At 44.1% G+C, this 20,941-nt stretch overlaps 1 protein-coding gene across 6 annotated transcripts in view; it reads left to right on the forward strand.

Moving 5' to 3' along the window:
• MAPK9 (mitogen-activated protein kinase 9) overlaps window positions 1-20,941 on the forward strand; it is a 50,265-nt gene that overhangs the window by 19,506 nt on the left and 9,818 nt on the right. For all 6 annotated transcript variants that reach the window (XM_044262438.1, XM_044262412.1, XM_044262407.1 and 3 more), the window contains 4 exons: window positions 7,231-7,360; window positions 9,826-9,884; window positions 12,115-12,253; window positions 19,891-20,056. In XM_044262438.1, the coding sequence (XP_044118373.1) occupies window positions 7,231-7,360; window positions 9,826-9,884; window positions 12,115-12,253; window positions 19,891-20,056 (494 nt within the window). The remainder of the gene's footprint in view (window positions 1-7,230; window positions 7,361-9,825; window positions 9,885-12,114; window positions 12,254-19,890; window positions 20,057-20,941) is intronic.

Raw genomic sequence — 20,941 nt, forward strand, 5'->3', positions numbered from 1 at the left:
TAGGAAGAAAGACGTATGTCATGGCTAAAATTTTTTTTTTAAGATTTTATTTATTAGAGAGACCAGATGCAAGGGAAGCAGCAGAGGGAGAGGGAGAAGTAGGCTCCCTGTTGAGCAGGGAGTCCAATGCTGGGCTCAATCTGAGGACCTTGGGATCATGACCTGAGCTGAAGGCAGACGTTTAACCAACTGAGCCACCCAGGTGTCCCTATCATAGCTAAAATTTTAGCACCACTCTAAATCTCATCTCTTGATTCTAAGGAAAGATTAAAGACTGGCTTTCTGTTCTTTTCTAATCAAGAACTGATTAAACTTAATTAATTAATTAAAACTTAATGAGCCCATGCACAGCCAACAGTTTATTTCACCATCTTGGATGTCACTATTCACTTACCTTTGTAACCCAGCCAGTTAGTTCATCATTACCAAATCAAAGCCTGTTAGCTGGGTTAACTTTAATGGATACATGGAAAAGGGAGTTAGTTAATTTGACTCAGAGTATTGATGTTTTCTTTTGAAAATGTTTGTGCAGTTATAAAAATCATGCTTAGACTTCTGTGCTGTGTCATCTTTCGGAGTTGTGCCATCCCAGGAGTTGGGGCTGCATGCCTGGAGACCTCGTTTCTATGATTACTTCCTCGCTCCTCTGTCCCAGAGCTGGTACAACTTGCTGTCAGCCAGGTGCTCCTCACCTTCCTGCCTGGCTTGAGGCTTTGTGGTCCCACTGAGCTGCGGCAGTGGTGACTGCAGATGGAGAGGAGAGCACTTTCTCCATGAGACTTCCCCGATGTCTTCTGAGGATCTTTTCCTGGCCCGGTTTTGCACAGCATCTTGGATATTGGCATTTTGCTTTAAGGACCTCAGTAGAAAACTGTCCTGTACATGTTCAAGGAGAGGGTCTTACCCCATTCAGTTGTTGGAATAGAGCAAAAAACTACTAAAGCCGTCAGACGCCTTTCTTCCTGTCAGTGACAGAAGGGCCTGAGTACTTCCACCATCAAGCCCTAACTTCTGCATATCCAGTTCTCTCCAGTGCTCCTTTCCCTGCAAACACAACAGGTTCATTCCCACAGCCGTCGCTTTTGTCCCTACTGCATGTCCCAGGTGGATTGTCCTCAGAGGCACACCAGTCTTTCAAGAGGCTATCCCTGGTCTTTCAAGACTGATCTCATCTATGAAACGTCCCCAGGTAACCACAGCTCACATTTAGAATGGCGCTTCCTGGGTGCCTGGATGGCTCAGTCAGTTAAGCATCTGCCTTTGGCTCAGGTCATGATTCTTGGGAGTCCCGGGATCGAGTCCCAAGTCAGGCTACCTGCTCAGTGGGGAGCCTGCTTCTCTCTCTCCTTCTGCCTCTCCATCACTTGTGCTCTCTCTCACTCACTCTCTCTGAAATAAATAAAATCTTATTAAAAAAATAGAATAGAGCCTCACCTCTGATTGAACCAAGTGCTTAATTGACGTGCCCATGCGTGCGCACACACGCACACACAAACATGCTCTGTCTCTCTCCAGAACTGTAAAATAGTAAATCTGTGTCTTAGACTACTAAATTTGGTAATTTCTTATAATAGCAATAGAAAACTAACATAGGGGGCATGCGTGTTTTTACATTTTGAGAAATAAAATATCATAGTAGCAATAGTGCATGGCTTATAAATAACTTGTTCATTGTCTGTTTACACTAGAGCTTTATAAAGGGACCTAGGACCTGAGGTGTGGGCAAGAAAGGTGCCAGTATTGATGCAGGATTAAATGGAAGAGCTGGGACCCAAGTAAAATATTCTGACTCTTTAATTTTTCATTGTTTTTGCATTTGTCTCTGATTTGTTTCTCTGTTTATTGTTCATTAAAAATTTAGTAAAATAAATTAGGAAGTAAGTTTTGAAATATTTATCTCTGGATTATTCTTAAGTATCAACTATGTTATTTTGTAAAATGAAGTCATTGTAAGATTTTGAAGCTGTTGTGGGAAATGTGTATACATTTCTTTCATATCCCTTCAGTTTTTTCTTTCTCCTTCTAAACTCTCAAGTTGTTCAGCCAAAGGATTGTTTGTTTTATGGATAGTATTGGACCTGGCAGCCCCTAGAAGTGACCGTTAGCAACCAGAGCTTGAAGTGGTTAGTCTAGCTCTTACTTCTTTTCCTCTGTATTGTTCCGGCACCCCCAAATGCCGGCCTGCTCTTACACCATTTTGTTTTCTCTCTAGTGGTGTAAGTAAGCTTAGAATGTGTGTAACAGCATTTCTGCAGTGAAGGAGGTCTGTAGCATAAAACTCAGGAAGGCCGTGACTCGGGGGGAATGAGTTCCAAGGCTGGCCGTGATGCACATTGCAGTTCTCTGTGGCCTTGGGCGAATCTGTGTGTCTTTGTGGTTCTTGATAGTTCCACTTCTAAAACAAGTGGCTTAGAGCTGCTGGATCAGATACGTAACCGAGAACAGGAGGCAGTAGTCCATGCAGGAGAGCTTTTAACAAGGTTCCTCCCTAAGGTAAAAAGTAATTGGAAACTTGACGCAGATAAACGGAGCAGAGGAAGTGAGACTAAGTAGACGAGACATCTGCAGCAAGGAAGAGAACATGTCTATAGTAAGACCCCAAAGAGGCTGTGGGTATAGAGAGGACAAATATGGAAAATGAAGGTGACACAAGTGGCTAGAAATAGGTGTGTTAATTATGAAACAATTGAGCCAGTTGGCTCCCAGCATTCCCACCCTCACCCCCACGCTCAGCATTTGCACCTAGAGCACTTGTAGGTGAGTGAAGGCTTACATAGGCCAGGATCTGGGGAAGGACAGAGCCTAATGAGGGGAGCCCAGGATTTGGAGCTCTTTCCCCTGAGGAAATCTAACAGTTCTAGAGTGGGCAGCTGAGAGATTGAATCATACTTAGGATTGCCTTGGGGGACTGGCAGACAGGGATTGGAGTCCTGGGCCCTGTGGGGGCCTGGTGAACTTGCTTCACCTTTGGCTCAGTCCAGTAAAGGATTACCTCCAAGAGGGAGACTGAACCAGAAAGAAACAGACCCTTGCGGGCACTGCCACTCAGCTTCAGCTCATCTCAATTTGCTGAACTTGAACTGAATTGAACCCAGATTGCTAATGCCCCCCCCCAACCAGGTACCTAGCAGAAGTGAATTTAAATTCTCCCTGGAGGAAGGCCGCATCATACTGGGTATCAGGTTATTTCCAGACAGCAAGGAGTCTTGCAAGTGCCAGGTCCCACACGTAATCACTAATAACTAGTCCCATGGGAGATTAGACAAGCATATAGCCCAGCACAAACAGACAAAAGAAGCAGATCCCCAGGGGAAATGGGCATTCTTGGATCCAGACTTCTAAATAGCTATGATGCTAAGTTCAGGATGGTTAAAGGGAAGATGAAAAATGAGAACATAGAAAAAAGAACTAAGTAGAACTCTAGAACTGTAAGATACAGAAATCAAATTATGAAGTTAATGGATGGGTTTTATGGCATATTAGATATAACTGAAGAGAGATTTAGCAATCTGTAAGATGGGTCAGGAAAAAAATTCAGGAAGAGGCCTGAAGAGACAGAAGTGTAGAAATAGTACAGGAGAGAGGGTGTATTAGTTTTCTATTGCTGCATAACAAATTACCCCAGACTTGGTGTTTTAAAAACAAACAAGCACCCATTCATAGTTTCATGGTTCTGTAGGTCAAAAGTCTGCACAGCTTGCCCAGGTTCTTGCCCAGCATCTCATCAAGCTGAAATCAAGATGTTGGCCAAACGGTGCTCTTATCTGGAGGATCTGGGAAAGAATGTGCTTCCAAGCAGCTGCAGGAGCCAGTCCCCTGCAGCCATAGGTCTGAGGTACCTATCCCTTGCTCTCTGTCAGCCAACGGCCACTGTTCTCCTCGAAGCTCCCACAGGCCTTCTCACATGTCCACTTCCATCCTGAACGCAGCAGTGGTACGTCTGATCCTTCTCAGGGTAAAAATCTCTCAGACTTTCCCCTCTTCCCCCCAGCCAGAGCAAACTCTGCTTCTGAAGGTCTTGGTGATTAGATTACCCCCCAGCTCCTGTTTGTTAGTGAGTATGCTAAGCCCTGTTGTAGGACACCGGGTCCAAGATACATAAAAATCAAATGCCTAGAAATTGGTAGAACAAACTACTTTGACAGTGGTTTGACGTTATCTGCTAAGTATGTGCATCCCTACTCTTAGCTATCTACTCATCAGAAATGTGTGCAGAGGGGATGCCGAGAATATCTCTCCTTGTGCGAGAACGTTTATGACTGTTTTTTTGTAATCACTTCCAAACTGAGAACAACCAAAGTACCTGTCAACGTTCTGTCACATAGTCATGCAAAGGAATAATATAGCAGTGACCCAGAATGAATTATAGCTACACGCAACAGCAGAAGAGTCTCACCAGAAATCAGACACAGCTGATTTTAAAAACCAGGCAAAAAGAAGCCATGGGTTGGGGCGCCTGGGTGGCTTAGTGGGTTAAAGCCTCTGCCTTCAGCTCAGGTCATGATCCCGGTCCTGGGATCGAGCATCGGGCTCTCTGCTCAGCGGGGAGCCTGCTTCCCCTTCTCTCTCTGCCTGCCTCTCTGCCTACTTGTGATCTCTGTCTGTCAAATAAATAAATAAATAATCTTAAAAAAAAAAAAAAAAAGAAGAAGAAGAAGAAGAAGGAGGAGGAGAAGCAGCCATGGGGGCTCTGGGGAGGGAGCTTGAAAATTCTTGTTCCTCTGGTAACAGCAAGGAAGTGATTTTCCTAAGAATCAAAAGTAGTTATCGTCTTTGGGGGACAGGAGGGATAGTGATTAGTAGTAGATGTTGGGGGGTGGGGGGAATGCTGACAAAGCATGGCTCTTTGTGGTCAATCATTGAGCTGAGGAATAGGAAGGGAAGTCAAGGAATGAATATCAGACAGGCATTGCCTTCTCACCAATACTCAATGTTGGAAATCCATGGAGTTCGGAGAGAAAATTGAGTTTGAAGTCAGAAGACCAACAATCAAGGCCAAGGGCAGAATAGGGTCATTTATCTTCCACACATTTTTTTCTGAGGAAGTTTCTTGAGAATGTACTCCACCAAGAGAGAGAATTCAAGAACATGTACAACCAGAAACATGGAGGCCAGTGAAAAGAAACCCCAGGGTGGTAGCTATGCTGCCAGCCTTGAAAGGAACTCCAAGAAAAAGTGCTGTCAAAAAGAATAGAATAGACTATTTGGAATAGACTACAAACAATAATGGGAAAGGCTGCAGAAAGGGATATTTTTCTTCTTAAGAGAAATTTGTGGTGAAAAAACCTAGAAAAAGTCATGGTCTAAGGTCAAACAGCTTTCAAAAGACATGGTGTTTGAGCAATGGATTGCTGGATTGTAAGAAAAGAAAATCCACTTGACTTTGACACCGGAAACAATCTCATTTTCTTGTGAGCAGTGACAAGGGTCATGTGTTCCTTAGAAAATGAAATGTCATTTTGCCCCTGCAGTTAGGAACACTGACATTTGCACATGTGCGTGCCCTCTGTGTCTTGGTTCTCAATGTTTAGACATGTCTGAAAGGGAACACACAGAAGACTTAGCTGTAGAGACCGAATAGATATGTCATTTGAGACAGAGTTTGGAGGAAAGGAAAGAGAGTAGAGCACTGGAGGCCAGAGAGATGGAATGTGGTGGTCTTGTATTACACACTGGGAGTCTGGAGGATCCCTCCCTCCAAAGCTGATGGAACAAGAAGTTTAGGCACGTTGTTTAAGTAACTAAGGTGATCAAAGGGAAAGTTTAGAATAACACGATAGCAAAAAACTGGGAGGTGTGGGGCTGTCAAGTAAAGGGACTAAATCTTCAGTTTTAGGGGAGTAGTTAGACAACTTCTGAAGTCGATAAATGAGGAAATGCTGATAAAAGTATATTCTTTGGAGTTGAGAAGGGACCATAAGAATTAAAACCAGAAATAATGGAAGGTGGTCGCTCCAAGGGTTGGAACTAGGAATGGAAGTGTGTGTCTGCTCAGAGGCTCAGAATTTAAGTCCATTTGGCTCATTTTGGGCAAAAACTTTTCAGATCAAAAACGGCGTGTCTGTTTTCAAATTAAGACTGAAATATAGTAGATACAAATACATGTGTGTACATTTGTTGCACAAATAGATTTATCTGTAACATTTTATAATTCATGTGAATGTTGCATTTGCATATGGGCATGTGGATTGACCTATGTGTACACATGTACACTTAATGTGACCTGAATTGAAGAGAAATAATTACAAAGTAACATGGAATTTCTAGCCTTCAATTTAAAACAGATGGAATTAAGTGAGGGTCATTGGCCAAAAAAAAAAAAACATGAATGGGGTGAATACATGGAAAACAGTGTTACAAACTGCATAGAACAAATATATAGAAACAATATTTTAGATGGTGCTTGGATTCTCAAGTGGTCCTTAGCAGCTCTTAACCTCTGGTGAGGAGCGGAAGGGCAAGAATAGCACTAGCAGCGTCATTAGTATAGTTTATACCAAGTGCCCAAACAGCGTACTCAATTTTTCCTATTTTCTGGAGGTAAAAAGGAACCATGACTTTTGGCTGGGAACTTGAGATGCCAGAAATGCAGCCTCTGCAAGATTTTATTCTTACTATAATAGCACAAGGAGTTAATTTCTAGTCAAATTTTATATAGCCATTGCTTACATTAGAGCTTTTGTATCTTGGGGATTTACCGTGAGCTGAGATCTTGGCTTCTGTTTCCTTTTTTCAGATTCTTTTGTCTGGGAAAAGCACAATCAGAGCTTGTATTTGTTACATCCTTCTTATGAGCTCAACCATTTCCTCCACTGCCATATGCCAGATTATACCTATATTGTATTCTGTGATAACCAGTGACTTTTTTTTTTTTCCAACTTATTGGCGTATTCAAACTGAAGAGTTCACTTCTTGGCTAGTCTTACACACTTTGTATTAAATCACTTGGTTCTGAATATAATAATCTCAACTCATATAAGGAGAGGTCCAGGTGTGTGTCTTAACTGCAGCTGCCAAGTTCGTGCCTCTGCAAAGGAGTCAGTCCATCCCACACTCATAGCCAACTTGCCTTGTTCTTTATGTGTAGGAGTACCTTGAGTGGAAGCAAGCAGAAAGACATTTCCTTATTTGTTACTTATTTTTAAACAGAATGCATTGAATGGGCATTGTGCATTGTAGTCTTTTCCAGAATCATCCTAATGGGTCCCTTATTATATTTCCTGATTATAGTGCTGCTTTTGATACAGTTCTTGGGATAAATGTTGCAGTCAAGAAACTAAGCCGTCCTTTTCAGAATCAAACTCATGCAAAGAGAGCTTACCGTGAACTCGTCCTCTTAAAATGTGTCAATCATAAAAATGTAAGTTATGTCTACATTTCCTCTGTATAATGTTGTTCATGATATTGTCATCTTGGGGGGTCTTTGGAAATACATTGAGTTCAGACCTTGGGTAAAATAGTCATAACAGGAACTATTTAAGGGGTTCTATTTTCTTGACAAAATTCTTAATCAGCATTGGGGAAATTAAAGCCAGTAAGAAGCGTCATGGTCCTGTCTAGGTCTGACAGCAAGATCAGTTAACCTGTAATCATTTGATTTTCACTGTTTCTGTTTCTGTAAAATGGCAACAACATTGACCTAAGAAACTGAGAAACAACTAGCTAATTTTTTTTAGAAAAACATTGTTCCATAAGGTAGCTTTTTACCTCGTATGATGGACATTTCAGTTCTAAATAAATGTGAGTAAATGGTGTGATACTCAACGTGTCTGTGCTTTGACATTTCCACCAAAACCAAAGCACTGTGAATTTCAAGGAGAAATTGTGTTTCTCCAGAAAATGAGGTATGCAGGCCCATCGTATGTCCACAGCTAGTCTCTGAGCATTATCGTGAGGATGATTTGGTAACTTTGCTGTGTTTGAAAAAAATTGTAAAGTGTTATGTCTGGAAGGGGCTTTGGAGATCAGCCCTTGTGACCCCTTATTTTGTGGTGGAGGAGGAGTGTTAAAGACTACACTCAATGCTACGTGCCTCCCTTCACTTTAACATTGATGCTGGATCTTTCTGGGGTACGGACATTACATACACAACAAAGACAAGTTTATTCTTTTGAGTCTGTGGTTTGAGTTTGTTTTTGATTTCTCCAACATGTGCTTTGTTTTACTTATACATTTAACATTTTTTTCACGTTATGCACAAGTATGGTTAGGTTTTTTTTAATTCATACAGTATAAACAAGAAGGCAAAAGTCATCGAATCCCTTAGATCATTATCATTAACATTTTGGTGAACATTCTTATACGTGCACATACATATTACATGAACACGATCAGTTGTGTTATGGTGCATCTTGCCTTTTCCCTCGCAGAATACTCTTGGGCCTCAGATACATTACATAGTACACATGCACAATAATTTATTTAGCCGGTCACCTGTTACTGGATATTTGGATTGCTTCCAGTTTTTGCTATTATAACCAGTGCTGGAACAAACCTCCCTGTACTTGCATCTCTGCCCACCTGTCCAGGTGAACTTCTTAGTCAAAGTGTGTACTGCACACTTCTCATTTTAGTGTGTGCTGACTAATTGACCTCACAGAAGACTGCAGTTTTACACTTTCATTAAGACTGTCGAGGGGGAAAAAAAGATTATCTAAGAACATGTTTTATTTCAGAATCCCCCAGCACTATGTACATATTGTTGATTTTTTTGTTGTTGTGCTTTGCCCATCTGAGAGATGACAAGTGATATCTTACTTCTGAAGCTCAATTCTTTCCATACTTTATCTCTATTAACCATTTATTTTTAAAGAATCTGTTTCCAAAAAAAAAAAAAGAATCTGTTTCCTGTGGCCTCTGACCATTTTTCTCTTGGGCTGTTGGTCTCTTTTATGCATTTATAGAGGATCTTTGTATAATTAAAGCTATCAACCCTGACTTCTTTTCCATTTGACCTCATTTAGGTTGCTTTTGCTATATTGGTTTTTTGGTGGTTTTTGTTTGTTGTTGTTGTGTTTTGTTTTGTTTTGTTTTGGTTTGTTGACCTTGGTTTGGGTTTAATATGACACATGATCTAGGTTTCCTGTCATGTTTAGAAAAGGCTTTTCTATGCCAGGATTACATAAATGTTTATCCACATTTTAGTGTTCTGTGGTTTCATGGTTTACATTTAAATCTTTGTTCCATGTGGAGTTGATGTGAAGATTCAGTATGGATCTGTTTTATTTTGCCCTCGGTTAGCCGGCCACCCTAATCCTATATTCTCAGTCATTCTTCTTTCCCTTGGTCATTTGAAATGATTGAGGATGTGTGTTTGATACTCAAGCAGTGGGACTCCTAGAGGCCTTCCCACAACCTTCTTTAAGTAAATAAGTAACACTTTGAGGGGTTCACCATCATTATACTAAAAATACAGGTTTCACCTTCATATTTCAAAACTTCAGAAATTTGTAGAGCGCATTTCAGTTTTCAGCCATAAACAGGTAGACATTATTGCTTTGGTGTTTTTCTACCCATAATGTCTACCTGTTTATGTCCAGAGCCCAAAAGACATTATGTGTTAAAACTCTCTCATAATGAGTTACTATAGACACTTCAAATGTGATTTGATTAAAAGTATATCGTCTTTCCAAAGTGAAAATCCTAATCATTTAACTTTTCTCATATACCATGTAATAGGATATTTTGGCAAAACTAATAAAAATAATAAATACTGAGCTCTGCTATGATTTTTCAGTTTTAATACATTTTTAATGTTAAACTTAATTTTGATAATTAAGTGTAGTTACCTGACATGCTGAGGAATAATAAATCTTCTCTTTCCAGATAATTAGTTTGTTAAATGTGTTTACACCACAAAAGACTCTAGAAGAATTTCAAGATGTGTAAGTATCATTTTTACTCAGTAACGCACCACGCATCAAAGACTAAAAATTTAGAAAAGAAAGTAATTGCTTTTCTTACTTCAGAAATGTAGGTAGCAATATATTTAGCCACTTTTTTCTGTGGAGGAGAAATGTTAAGAAATATTCAACTATTTGTGCCTAGATATTATCATCTCCATAACCGACAGGATGACTGGAAACGATTCTTTAGAGCAGTGACCATTAATGCTGTTGATTTACTTTGCTGAAATATAAAATGTTTTTCTCCAGTGCCCCTGAAAGCCAGGATGATAGGGTGCAAGGCTTTATAATTGTTATTTGAAATCATTATATCACTAAACACCATGCAATTCCAAAATCTGAAATAGAATTATCTTACAAATAGTAAAATATTAATTTATTGTATTGAAATAGAATGCCCAACTCGTCCTAAATTGAGTGGTGCATTCATTCAACAAATATCTGATTGCCACTTGTGTGCTAGGCATTCTCTCGGACTTGGCGTACTTCAGTGACCCAAACAGGCCAAGATCCCTTTTATGATTAAGAATTGCAGGCCATCATACGCGCTTTGAGAGCTTTGAGAAAGCCAGAGAAGATGCGCTATCAACGTAAGTAAGGAAGTGCTGCCATCTTAAGGATGTCGCAAGTGTTCTGGAAGAAGTGAGCTGGGTTAGGGAATCAGAAGTGCGGGGGGTTAGGAGTCAGGGAACATCCTAAGCAGAGGAGGAGAAAGACCTCACTGGACTGGGGATAAAGAAACCCGTAAAGGAGTCTCGGGGTTAGTCCTACAGATATTTGAGGGAAGGTGAGATCGAGATAGAAGGAACAGGTGTACAAAGGAGTGGAAGTGGGGCCATGCCCACTGTGCTCTGAGAGCCACAGGTGGCCAGGGTGGCTGGAGCAGAGTTGGAGTGGGGCGGGGAGGGGCAGAGGTGAGAAGAGGGTGAGCTCTCGGAGAAGTGATGGGGCCAGACCCTCCTGGGCCTCAAGGCCACTTACTTCAAGTCAAGGCTGTAAGACCCAGCAGAGTAGTGAGCTTCCCTGATTTACATTGTCAAAGAATAACTTTAGTGTCTCTGTTGGGACCAGCAGGGGTGGGGACACAGAAGCCCCATAGCAGTGTAGGGGAAGGGTGATGGTGATTGCATTTAGGCCAGAGGGTACTAGGTAAAGGGGATAGACTGGAGGCTGAAACTGTCCCGAAAAGGGAGCCACTGTAGAGGACTGCAGTGTGAGGAAGGGGAAGCTGAGGGTGACGCCTGGTGCTGGCCTGAGCCCCTTGCAGGTGCTCCCAGCTGAGACAAGGAGGGCAACAGGCAGAGCCAACTGGTGGGGGAGGTAGAAATGGGGGCTCAGTTTTGGACATGAGCCTTGAGATGCCTCTTGGATACCCAAGTAGGCCTGGGATATGGACAGTTATAAGTCTGGCATTCAGGAGAGAGGTCTGGGCAGAAGGTATGAACTTGAGAGTTGACGGTCTGCAGATGGTATTTAAAGTGTTCAGACCAGGGACCAGAGGAGATCACCAAGACAGTGATAGTCAGAGAAGAGGAAGAGGCCAAGGAGTGAGCACTGGCACCCCCAACAGTAAGAAGTTGGGAAGGGGAGCAGGGCACAGCTAGCCAGGACTGTAGGACAGGCCATCGGATTTAGCGACATGCAAGTCATCAAGGGTCTTGGCAAGGACACTTGCAGCAGAGTGGCAGGTCACATACCCCATGGAAGTGGGCTTCATAACAAATGGGAGAAGAAGGGGAGATGACAAGTATAGACACCTCTTAGGGGAGTTTTGCTTGCAGAGAGCAAAAATACGGGGTATAGCTGGTGGGGGCAGAAGGTCAAGCATTCTCTTAACATGAGAGAAGTAACTGCTCGGTTTCTCTACTGGTAAGTATGATCCAATAGCAAAAAAACAAACACATAAATAAAGATTTGGGAGAGTTTGAATATTTGAAATTCTATTGTGTATGATTTAAAAATTGTTTTAATGTGAAATATATCATGTTGATTTTTTTTTGAAAACTTCTGCTAAGTTCCATTATATGTTTGCTTTTTTTTTTTTACAAGATACCTTATAAATATTTAGAAAAAACAATTTTTTTTCAAAATTTTAGCCAGTGCAGTAACTAAGTAGTAAATTATTACTGTTTCATATAAGTATAGTTTAAGACCATAGAGGAATTTTGGGTGATTTTTATGTGTACATGGATGATCTTTTTTCCCCCAGGTATTTGGTTATGGAATTAATGGATGCTAACTTATGTCAGGTTATTCACATGGAGCTGGACCATGAAAGGATGTCCTACCTTCTTTACCAGATGCTCTGTGGTATTAAACATCTGCATTCAGCTGGTATCATTCATAGAGTAAGTAGTGACACCAAGTTAGTTTTATTTTTAAAGTCACAATATTTTCCAGTCATGCTTCTCCAGGCACAAAAGAACTTAATATTTTTTAAAAAGTTGCCAGTGTCAAAAGAATCCAAAGAAATTATGGGATCGTGTTGAGTTCCCAAATCCCACTGAGATTAGAAGACATCTGTGGAGCACCGTGTTGGCCCTAGCCCACATAAGCCACTCCAGATGCAGGCTTGAGCTGCTCGGTTTGATGCTGCAGAACAAAACTTACCTTTTTTCTTTTTTTTTTTTTAACCTTTAATTTTGAAGTAACTTAAAGTTTAAAAGTTACAAGAATAGAACAGAGAACTCCCCAATGTTATTTACCCAGCACCATCTGTTTGTTCATTGTTAATATATTTGCCGTATTTGAAATCCCATTTTTAATGAGGCAGGAGTTTAGATTTGGGATGGGGAACAGTTAGAGGCTAAGTAGTAAATGATACCATTGCTTGAGAAATCATACATAAATTATGGCCCAAATACCCATTTCTTAGAGTCATAAAGCTTTGCCACTGTAGCATCCTGGCCCCTCGGTGGGAACTTTTGGAATGGCCCAGGATGGGTGTCCTGAGCCCCTAAACTGGGATTTGAATGACAGCTGGCTGTACTCTTGTCAGGAAGTAGCATTTAAAAACCAGTGGATACAGTGTACTTCTGTAAGCTGCTCTTAGGAGTTTGTGTTTCTTTTTTGACTTGTATCACTGTGCAAGCAGAACATCAGGATAGAATTTTCTTTGACAATAAAATGTTGAGTGAGACTACAGGCAGAGATAATAGAATTATGTTGGAAACATTCTTAGCATTCCCTAAATTATTACCGTACTAATTCTGTCGACAGATTGTCTATAGATATTATATTCCAACATCAAGAAGTTGTCATTTCTCTGAACCACAATCTGTGTGGGGAGAAAGATAGTGAGACCAGAACAAAGAAGCCTATTCACAGAGGAAAGAATAGAGAGATTTTCAATGGTGTGGTAGATCTGTTAGGCGCCAGGAAACATTGGCCACAACTGCACAGCCCGCCAATCCACAGAGGACCCGACTGCCCTTACCCCTAGCCATGAGCCTCAGGTCTGGGACCCCAAAGCCCTCGGGCCTGGGCAGCATACCTGGTCCCCAGCCAGGGCCCTGTGTAGGACCTCACACACGCTGGGCTCCTGACTGGGTGATGTTATTTAAAATATGGCCTTTGCTGCCACCAAGTGTCCAATTAAAATAATATAAATTCTCTTGACAAATTTTCTTTTAAAATAATATTACTCATTTTTTCTTTTGTTTTAATTTAAATTCCAGTTAGTTAACCTACAGTGTAATATTAGTTCCAGGTGTACAATATCATGATTCATCACTTTGATACACCCAGTGCTCATCACAGCAAGGGCCCTCCTTCTTCCCCATCACCTGTTTCCCGCATCCCCCTACCCTCCCCCTTCTGGTGACCAATACTTTATTCTCTTACAGTGAGGAGTCTGTTTTTTGGTTTATCTCACTCTCTTTTTTTTCCCTGTTTGCTCATTTGTTTCTTAAACTCCACAGAAGAATGAAATCATATGATATTTGTCTTTCTCCAACCGACATTTTTCACTTAGCATAATAATACCCATTTTTTCAATTAAAAATAAACATTTCCCAACATACTATTCTCTTTTGCTTCCTAAAAATTTCATAGTCCATTATATAAATTAAGACACTCTTCCTAGCTCTTAACCATATTTTGTGTTACATTCACGCTTTAGAATAAGTTTCCAGTCTTACTGTGTTAAGCCTTATCAGTTTTGTAAAGGAAAATGATTTGCCTTACTTGTTGCTCCCTTCCTGGGCCGAGATTTGTGGGGAAGCAGTATCCCAGGGACCTTTCCAGGGCTGCAGCACATATGCCCATGTTAGGGAATGTTCGGTCCCTGAAGCTTGGTTCCAATTCTGATGACCAGAATGTCAAAGAGTGTCCAAAGGGGTGTCTGCTTTGCCCAGCACAGTGTTTAGAAACCCTAGAACACCCCAGCAGATGATCCCACCAAGCCCTTCTCCATCCTGTCCATCACCCCACCAGGCCTTGCCACTCCGCCTGCTTGACTTCACATTCCGCCTGTTCACACATTCATGGGTCTGCTGGACTTTGTGCTCACTTGTGAAAGAACCACGTGCTGGTAGTGGGAAAGGGAGATAGAGCAAATAGCGAGAAGCCCCCAGTGGCCCACCCTGCCCACCCGGCCAGGACCCAAGAGGTGATGAAGAGCCCGTTAGTGGGTTGATGGTTGTCCACGAGCCTTTTTGGTCTTTTCTCTCATACACAGTGCCATGCACAAAATACACATTTTCAGTTTTGCTTATTAAAATGCTTTTATACTAAATATAAAATTTAATTATTTGAAAAGTAGAACATTGATAGTCTCACCACTTTTTACCTTGGATGATTCAAAAACTTAAAAGAAGGGAAAGTCCTCCACCTCTCTGCTGTTGTCTGGGGGTGGGTTGTGATAGCAGCTGGGTGTTTGCTCCCAAACTTTAGAGTGAGTACCTTACTACCAATGTATCTGTGTGTACTGATGTCCTTTTCAGTTTATACTTTTCAAACGGGATCACCTTGTTTGTAATTATTCTGCAACTTTCTGAACAAGTTGGTTGATTTGTTCCTTATTTTAATCAAGGATCAAATAGTCCTACAAATATTTATTTTAAAAAAAGCAACAACACAGAGTCCCCACTTCCTCCTTCTAATTTCTTGCTCCCCAGAAGCAAACTCTGTTCTTTTAGCTGTTATTTTGGTGTTTATCCGCATCCCTTCCCTTTGGGGCATAAGGTATCACTTGAGCTCCCTCTCCCTGACCCAAAGCCTCCCCTCCCCTTTGGCTACCTTTCCCGTGGCCTGACCTCCCTGGTGTTGGTGGTGTCGTCGGGTTTGGGCCAGTATGGGTGGTGTGTTGTCTATCACTCTGACCACCTAAATGCCCCCCGCCCCCCGCAGCCTTCTGTTTATACTGTGATTTAGTTGTTTGCATTGTGGTCTTGTTCTTTTGCTTTTCAAGGAGCAAGTAGTTTACTCTGCTCTCCTTGCTAAGTTAACGCAAAGCCTTCTGCCAAGCATCTGGGTTTCCTCTCAGTGTGTCCAGGTGATGTGCTGTTTCATCGCGGGTGGACCCTCGCTCTCAGAACCTCAGCGCTGTTCCCACCTTGACTGGCTGCCCCCCACCCCCATACCTGATGCGGCCAGGGTGGGGTCATCCTGGCCCTGGCCCTGGCATTTCCCTGGGGCTTTCCTTAACCTGCTTCCTGACCCCTTTCTGTCTTTCTCAGTTTATTCCCTTATTTTGGTGGAACACATCCTCCAATAGCTTCCGCAGAAGTGGTGCATGGGAGGTAAGCTTTCTTGCGGCCTTAGATGCTTAAAACTCTTCATTCTGCCCTGTCATGTGATTCATAGTTTGGCTGGATATAGAATTCTTAGTTACAAATCAGTTGCCCTCCGAGTTGTAAATGCAGGACCCTGTTTTAGTGTGGTGTAGTTTGGTTTTTGAGCTTTCTAATACCATTCTTACTCCAGATCATTTGCAAGTGCCCTGTTGTGTTTTTCTCTCTTGATCCTCTAAAAATGTTTCTTCATTTCTTGGGTTCTGAAACATTATGGCGATATGCCTTGATACGGAAATTTTTTTCATTCCTTGTGGTGGGCACTTGATGGCCCTTCAGTTTGGAAGGCTATGCCCTAGAGTTCTGGGAAATTTGTAGTATTTCTTTCAGAATGCCCAGAATGCCTGGTGTCAGAAGCTGGGTAGGGTGGAGCTGGGTCAGGATGCAGACCTCCACTACACCCATGCCCTCCCTGTGCCTCCCACCAGCATATCTGTTGCTGTTGTGCCGAGGCCCAAGTCTGGAATCTCGGTTTCAGTTTTTCTAGGTTATGGGGCCATAGGGGTGAAGAAGGAGCCTGCCTCTCTTCTGGGGTAGAGCTGGGGAGATCTGGAAAGCCCTGACCCTTTCCTGGGCATTGTGGTCCCCCTTGTGGTGCTCGGGCTGCTCACTGAGTTTGGAATGTACCACACTCAGCCAAGTCATTTCCTGCCTCTCCACCACTCTTTGTCCCCAGAGAGCATGTGGGGGTTTTCATGGACAGCATGGCCTGCCAGGATGGGACTGGACCTGCGAGATTCGTACTAGGTGAAGGCCTGTGAGGAAGAGCCGGGGATTGGGCTGCAGGGATTGGAGAGGCGGGTGGAAGGCAGCCCAGGGCTGAGCTGTTGGAGGGACTGAAGGCAGGGCTGCAGGCTGCAACTATGGCCCTCAGAAAGCTTCCCCCATCACAGTCCCCGAGCCGCCTGCTGGAGTCTGGTGTCTCAGAAATGGGCTCCTGCCCTACACTGTGACAGGCCAGGAGCCACACAGGTCAGGAGGAGCTCTGTGGTGCTCCCCATGGGTCTCTCTTCCTGAGGGGAGCTTGAGAAGAAGGTATCCCCTGTCCCAGAAGTTGTTCTCTGGGCCACAACAGATGCACACTTTCCCTTGTCCACTCTCTGTTCCCTCGGCTGTCACCTTGCCAGGTCTCCGTGGCTTGCCTGCATGTGACCCAGACCTTCATATCTGAGGGGTCTGACTCTGGTGGCTCAGAACAGGCTACTGGGCCCGTGGATGCAGCCAGCAGTCCCCTCCCCAGTCCTGAAATTGTATGATTGAAACGGATACACTGGGCAGTTGGAGTGACCCCCGCACTGGTTCCTTGGCCTGCAAGGTAAGAGGTGCTATGATGGCAAAGGCCAAGTGGATACATGAGACTGTCCCACCAGGATAAGTCAAAAACACGTTTGATCCCCGGGGTCAGCATGGATAGAGGAGATTAGGGCCACCACTGGAACTCAAGGACAGCACTCCTTGTCACAGCCCTGTTTGAGTCCCCAGTCCGGCCCTGGAGGAAACTCAGTGGTCCCGGAGAATGTTTGCCGCCAAGGCCTATGCAGCTAGTAGTGCTGGTTGCAGCTGCAGTGCCAGCCACCATAGAGCTCCTAGAACCGATTAATAAGGCCTTAGTACAGCGTGAAGCCACTGACAGAACCTCAGCGCTGACAGGGCAAATGCATTCTTCCGTGCTGATTGGGAGGGAGGGTCAGAAACTGTTTACACACAGGTGGGACAGACAGCAATGTACTTCCGTAGTGTGCACAGGTCTGTGTCGTCAGCTAGCTGGAACCATGGTGCTTTGGGTCGTTGCGTTTCAGGGTCCACTCAGAGCTCGTGTCCCACAGTCCTCCAGATGACTGCTTAGCCTCCTGTCCCAGGGTTCAGTCATCCCGGTGAGTGGCTGCAGGTACCTCTAGGGAAGAACTGGGGAAATCAAGGCAGCGGATGCTTGTCACTATGTGCAGGGTCCTCCTTCCTAGGGCACCGTTCTGGTCATTGGGTTCTGATCTGAGAACTGACCGGGAAAAATGGTGTCTTATGGGGTGCCGCCCTTGGCCCCCTTCTCCTCTGCTCTGGCCCTTCTGTGGCTATAGTTGTTTCACTCATTCTTGTTGTCTGCCCCAGGGACGCTGTGCTCTCATGGCCATCCCCACATCTGTGGGCCAAGCCCCAATTTCGTGTGTCCTTTGTATCTTAATGTATGTTTCTTGTTTTCCCTGTTTGGGGTGGTAGGAGAGAGTGCCATGGAAGTGGGGGGGGCATCAGGAGCCCCAAGGCCTTTTCCAGCCCCTCCTGTGGGCAGGCATACCCAGGCCAGCACCTTTCAGGCCTGCCAGGACATCACAGACAGCGGCTTTGCATTTTGTTATCACAGTTTTCCAGCAGATGGCAGTAAAGGGTGTCCTTCCAACCCAATCTGCTCGAGGGGAGAATTTTCTGACAGCTGGAAGGGGCTGGAGACTGGCATGTTTTCTACCTCATTCTGCGGTTCACTGAGCGGTGGACGGTGAGCTGCTCTACTAACCCTTTTCTGTATGGCTTTGCTTTAGATCGAGGCTGGGGTGGATTCCAGAGGAAGGAATCAGCTTCCTCTAAAGAAAGCACCCTTTGACATCCCAACCAATGGGATGTTGTCATTCCTTTCCAAAGAGACCAAAAATAGTTCCTTGTCATTTGGACCTTTAAAAATTTTTTTTCTTCACGAAGATGAGCATTATCTTACCTGTTATCAAGTGTTAACATACCTATTAACATACCTGTTCTTGCCATAGTCTTGGTCTAAAAAAAAAAACTAGAGATAAATTGGTTCTTTGCCTTAGCTGTATGACTGCCTCCTCACAAGGCACGCTGGTGTGTGTGAGGGGCTCACAGAGGGATGGGAGAGCTCCCACAGAGGGATGGGACGTGATGGATGAGAGGGTGAGAGGGTGGTGGCCAGTGACGCCAGGGCATCTGCATGGGAATCGGTGGGAATTTTCATTGCGTTTTCAAATATTACATATTTCTACCGAATCCAAGAAGTTGAGAACATTCAACAGTAATGAAACATAATTTTATCTGATGGAGTTTTTAACTGTCTCAAGGCACACCTGCATGCATCCATCTGTGCATGCTCCTTGGAAGGCATGAGTCAGGTGCTGGGCCTGACCCCTCACACTGAGTCTTCCCAGGTCCTCCCGTGCTCAGTGTGACTAGGGAGGACAGCGGACAGGGGTAGCTGAGAAGGCACAGTTTCTAGGGTGAATGTGTAGGCTGCCATCCCAGCCAGCAGTCAGATCCCTGGGGCCTGAGGAAGGATATGGGGGTGAGAGGGTCCTTGTGAAGAAAGGCCTGGGGTGGAACTCATGTTCATGTGTCCAGGGTGTGGGGTCGAGGGGAGGGTGACACATGTGTTCACACAGCGAGCAACTTTGGTGCATCCACTGGATGAGGCTGGGCTCTGAGAGATGACAGCGCAGCCCGGGCTCTGGCAGGGGGAGATGAGGGTGCCTTCTGGGAGGTGTGTGTGGTGGGGGCGGGCTTGGGGACCATGGAATTCTTTGTCTGAGAGAAGAAGTCTCCATTCAAAGATTGTGGAGTTAGAGAATTCTAGCCCCGTGCTGAGTAGTGTGGCAGCCACAAGCCACTTAGGGCTGTTGAGTACTCAGAATGTGGTGTCATTGTTAAGATGCAGTGGATTTCAAGAACAGTACCAAAAAAGGAATATGAACTGCCTCATTAATCATTTCTGTATGTTGTTTCACATATTAAAATGATAATGTTAATGGGTATATTGGGTTACGTAAGGTACCTTATTACAATTCACTTTATGTGTTTGTATTCATCCTTCCTAAGGCGGCTACTAGAAAATGTGAATTCCGTGTGGCCTGCGTTATATTTCTGTGGGACCGCTGGGGACTGACGGTGGAGCAGGTGTGGAGGAGGGAAAGCTGGGTTCTGTGGGAGCTCTAAGGAGGTTTTAAGCAAAGAAATGTCGTGACGTTTCCCACATAGGGACGAGGACGACCATCTGACTTCTTGAAGTGAATTTGTATTTGTTTCAATTTGAGAGAGTTAGGTTTTCCCAAATTCCAGTGTTCAGTTCTAACCCCCTTGGTGTCCCAGAACTCTGGTACCTGGGCAGCCCCCAGCCTCACGAATCCCTGGGGTACGAGGTTGGCGGTATAGTGTGCTCTGGGTTGTCACGCTCACCTCAGCCGTCTCTGCCCTAGGACTTGAAGCCTAGCAACATCGTAGTAAAATCAGACTGCACGCTCAAGATCCTTGATTTTGGCCTGGCCCGGACGGCGTGTACCAACTTCATGATGACTCCATACGTGGTGACACGTTATTACCGGGCACCTGAAGTCATCCTGGGCATGGGCTACAAAGAGAACGGTGAGTGCGGGCGGCGCCCCTGCGTGGCTGAGGCTCACCACTAGCAGTGTTCCCCCAGGCCACAGGAAACACCCTGGGTGGGCCCACAGGTGCAAAGTCATTAATCTCACGTCTCCAGTGGCTGAAGTCACCCGCTTATACAAATTCACTTTTGAAACGAGTACTTTTTACCATCTCAAACTTTAACGTGCTTGGTTTGGACACATGTGCAGGCCCACCACACCAGCAGTACCTGAAGACCTCCCCGGGCCCCCTCTAAGCTCTCAGCCCCCATAGGGAGCCGTTACCCTGATTTCCAGTGCCGAAGCCTTGTTTTTCCTTATTTTTTGAGCTTAGTACAAATAGAGTGATACATGCTGTTTTTTGTGTAAAACCGGTTTATTAACATCAACACTTAACTTACTCGAACAATATCAGAGCCCTTTGTAACTTAGCTCTCGACAAATTTGTCAAAAAGAACTCAATCACAGTTACTCGCTAAGAGTCTGAAACTTATATTTTTCAATGTTAAGCATAAAAAAAATAAAAATACCAAATTGCTGATTAAAAAAAAAAGTCTGAAACTTTGTGCAGGTGATCTGGATGGTCACCAGTGCCCCCCCTCCCCCGAGAGATGTCTCTCTATGACTTCCTGGTGGCCCCGTTGGCTCCTCCCATAGTGCTAAGCAGGGACACCAAGTAGCCCTCTGTCTAGCCCTCAGGCCCCAAGGAAGCCCAGACCAGCGCACCTGCTCCCAGGAGGTCCTGCAGGCATGACAGTGTAGCAGAGGGTCACGCAGTGGGCATGGTGTCCATACTTGACGACAGCTGGGCTTGTCTTTGTTGGGAGGGGGTCTTGAGAAAGCTGCATGGGGGTCTCGGGCTGGTTTTAATCACCTGGTGTTT

The sequence above is a fragment of the Neovison vison genome, chromosome 1 (assembly GCF_020171115.1).
Source record: "Neovison vison isolate M4711 chromosome 1, ASM_NN_V1, whole genome shotgun sequence".
NCBI classification, from domain to species: Eukaryota; Metazoa; Chordata; class Mammalia; order Carnivora; family Mustelidae; genus Neogale; species Neogale vison.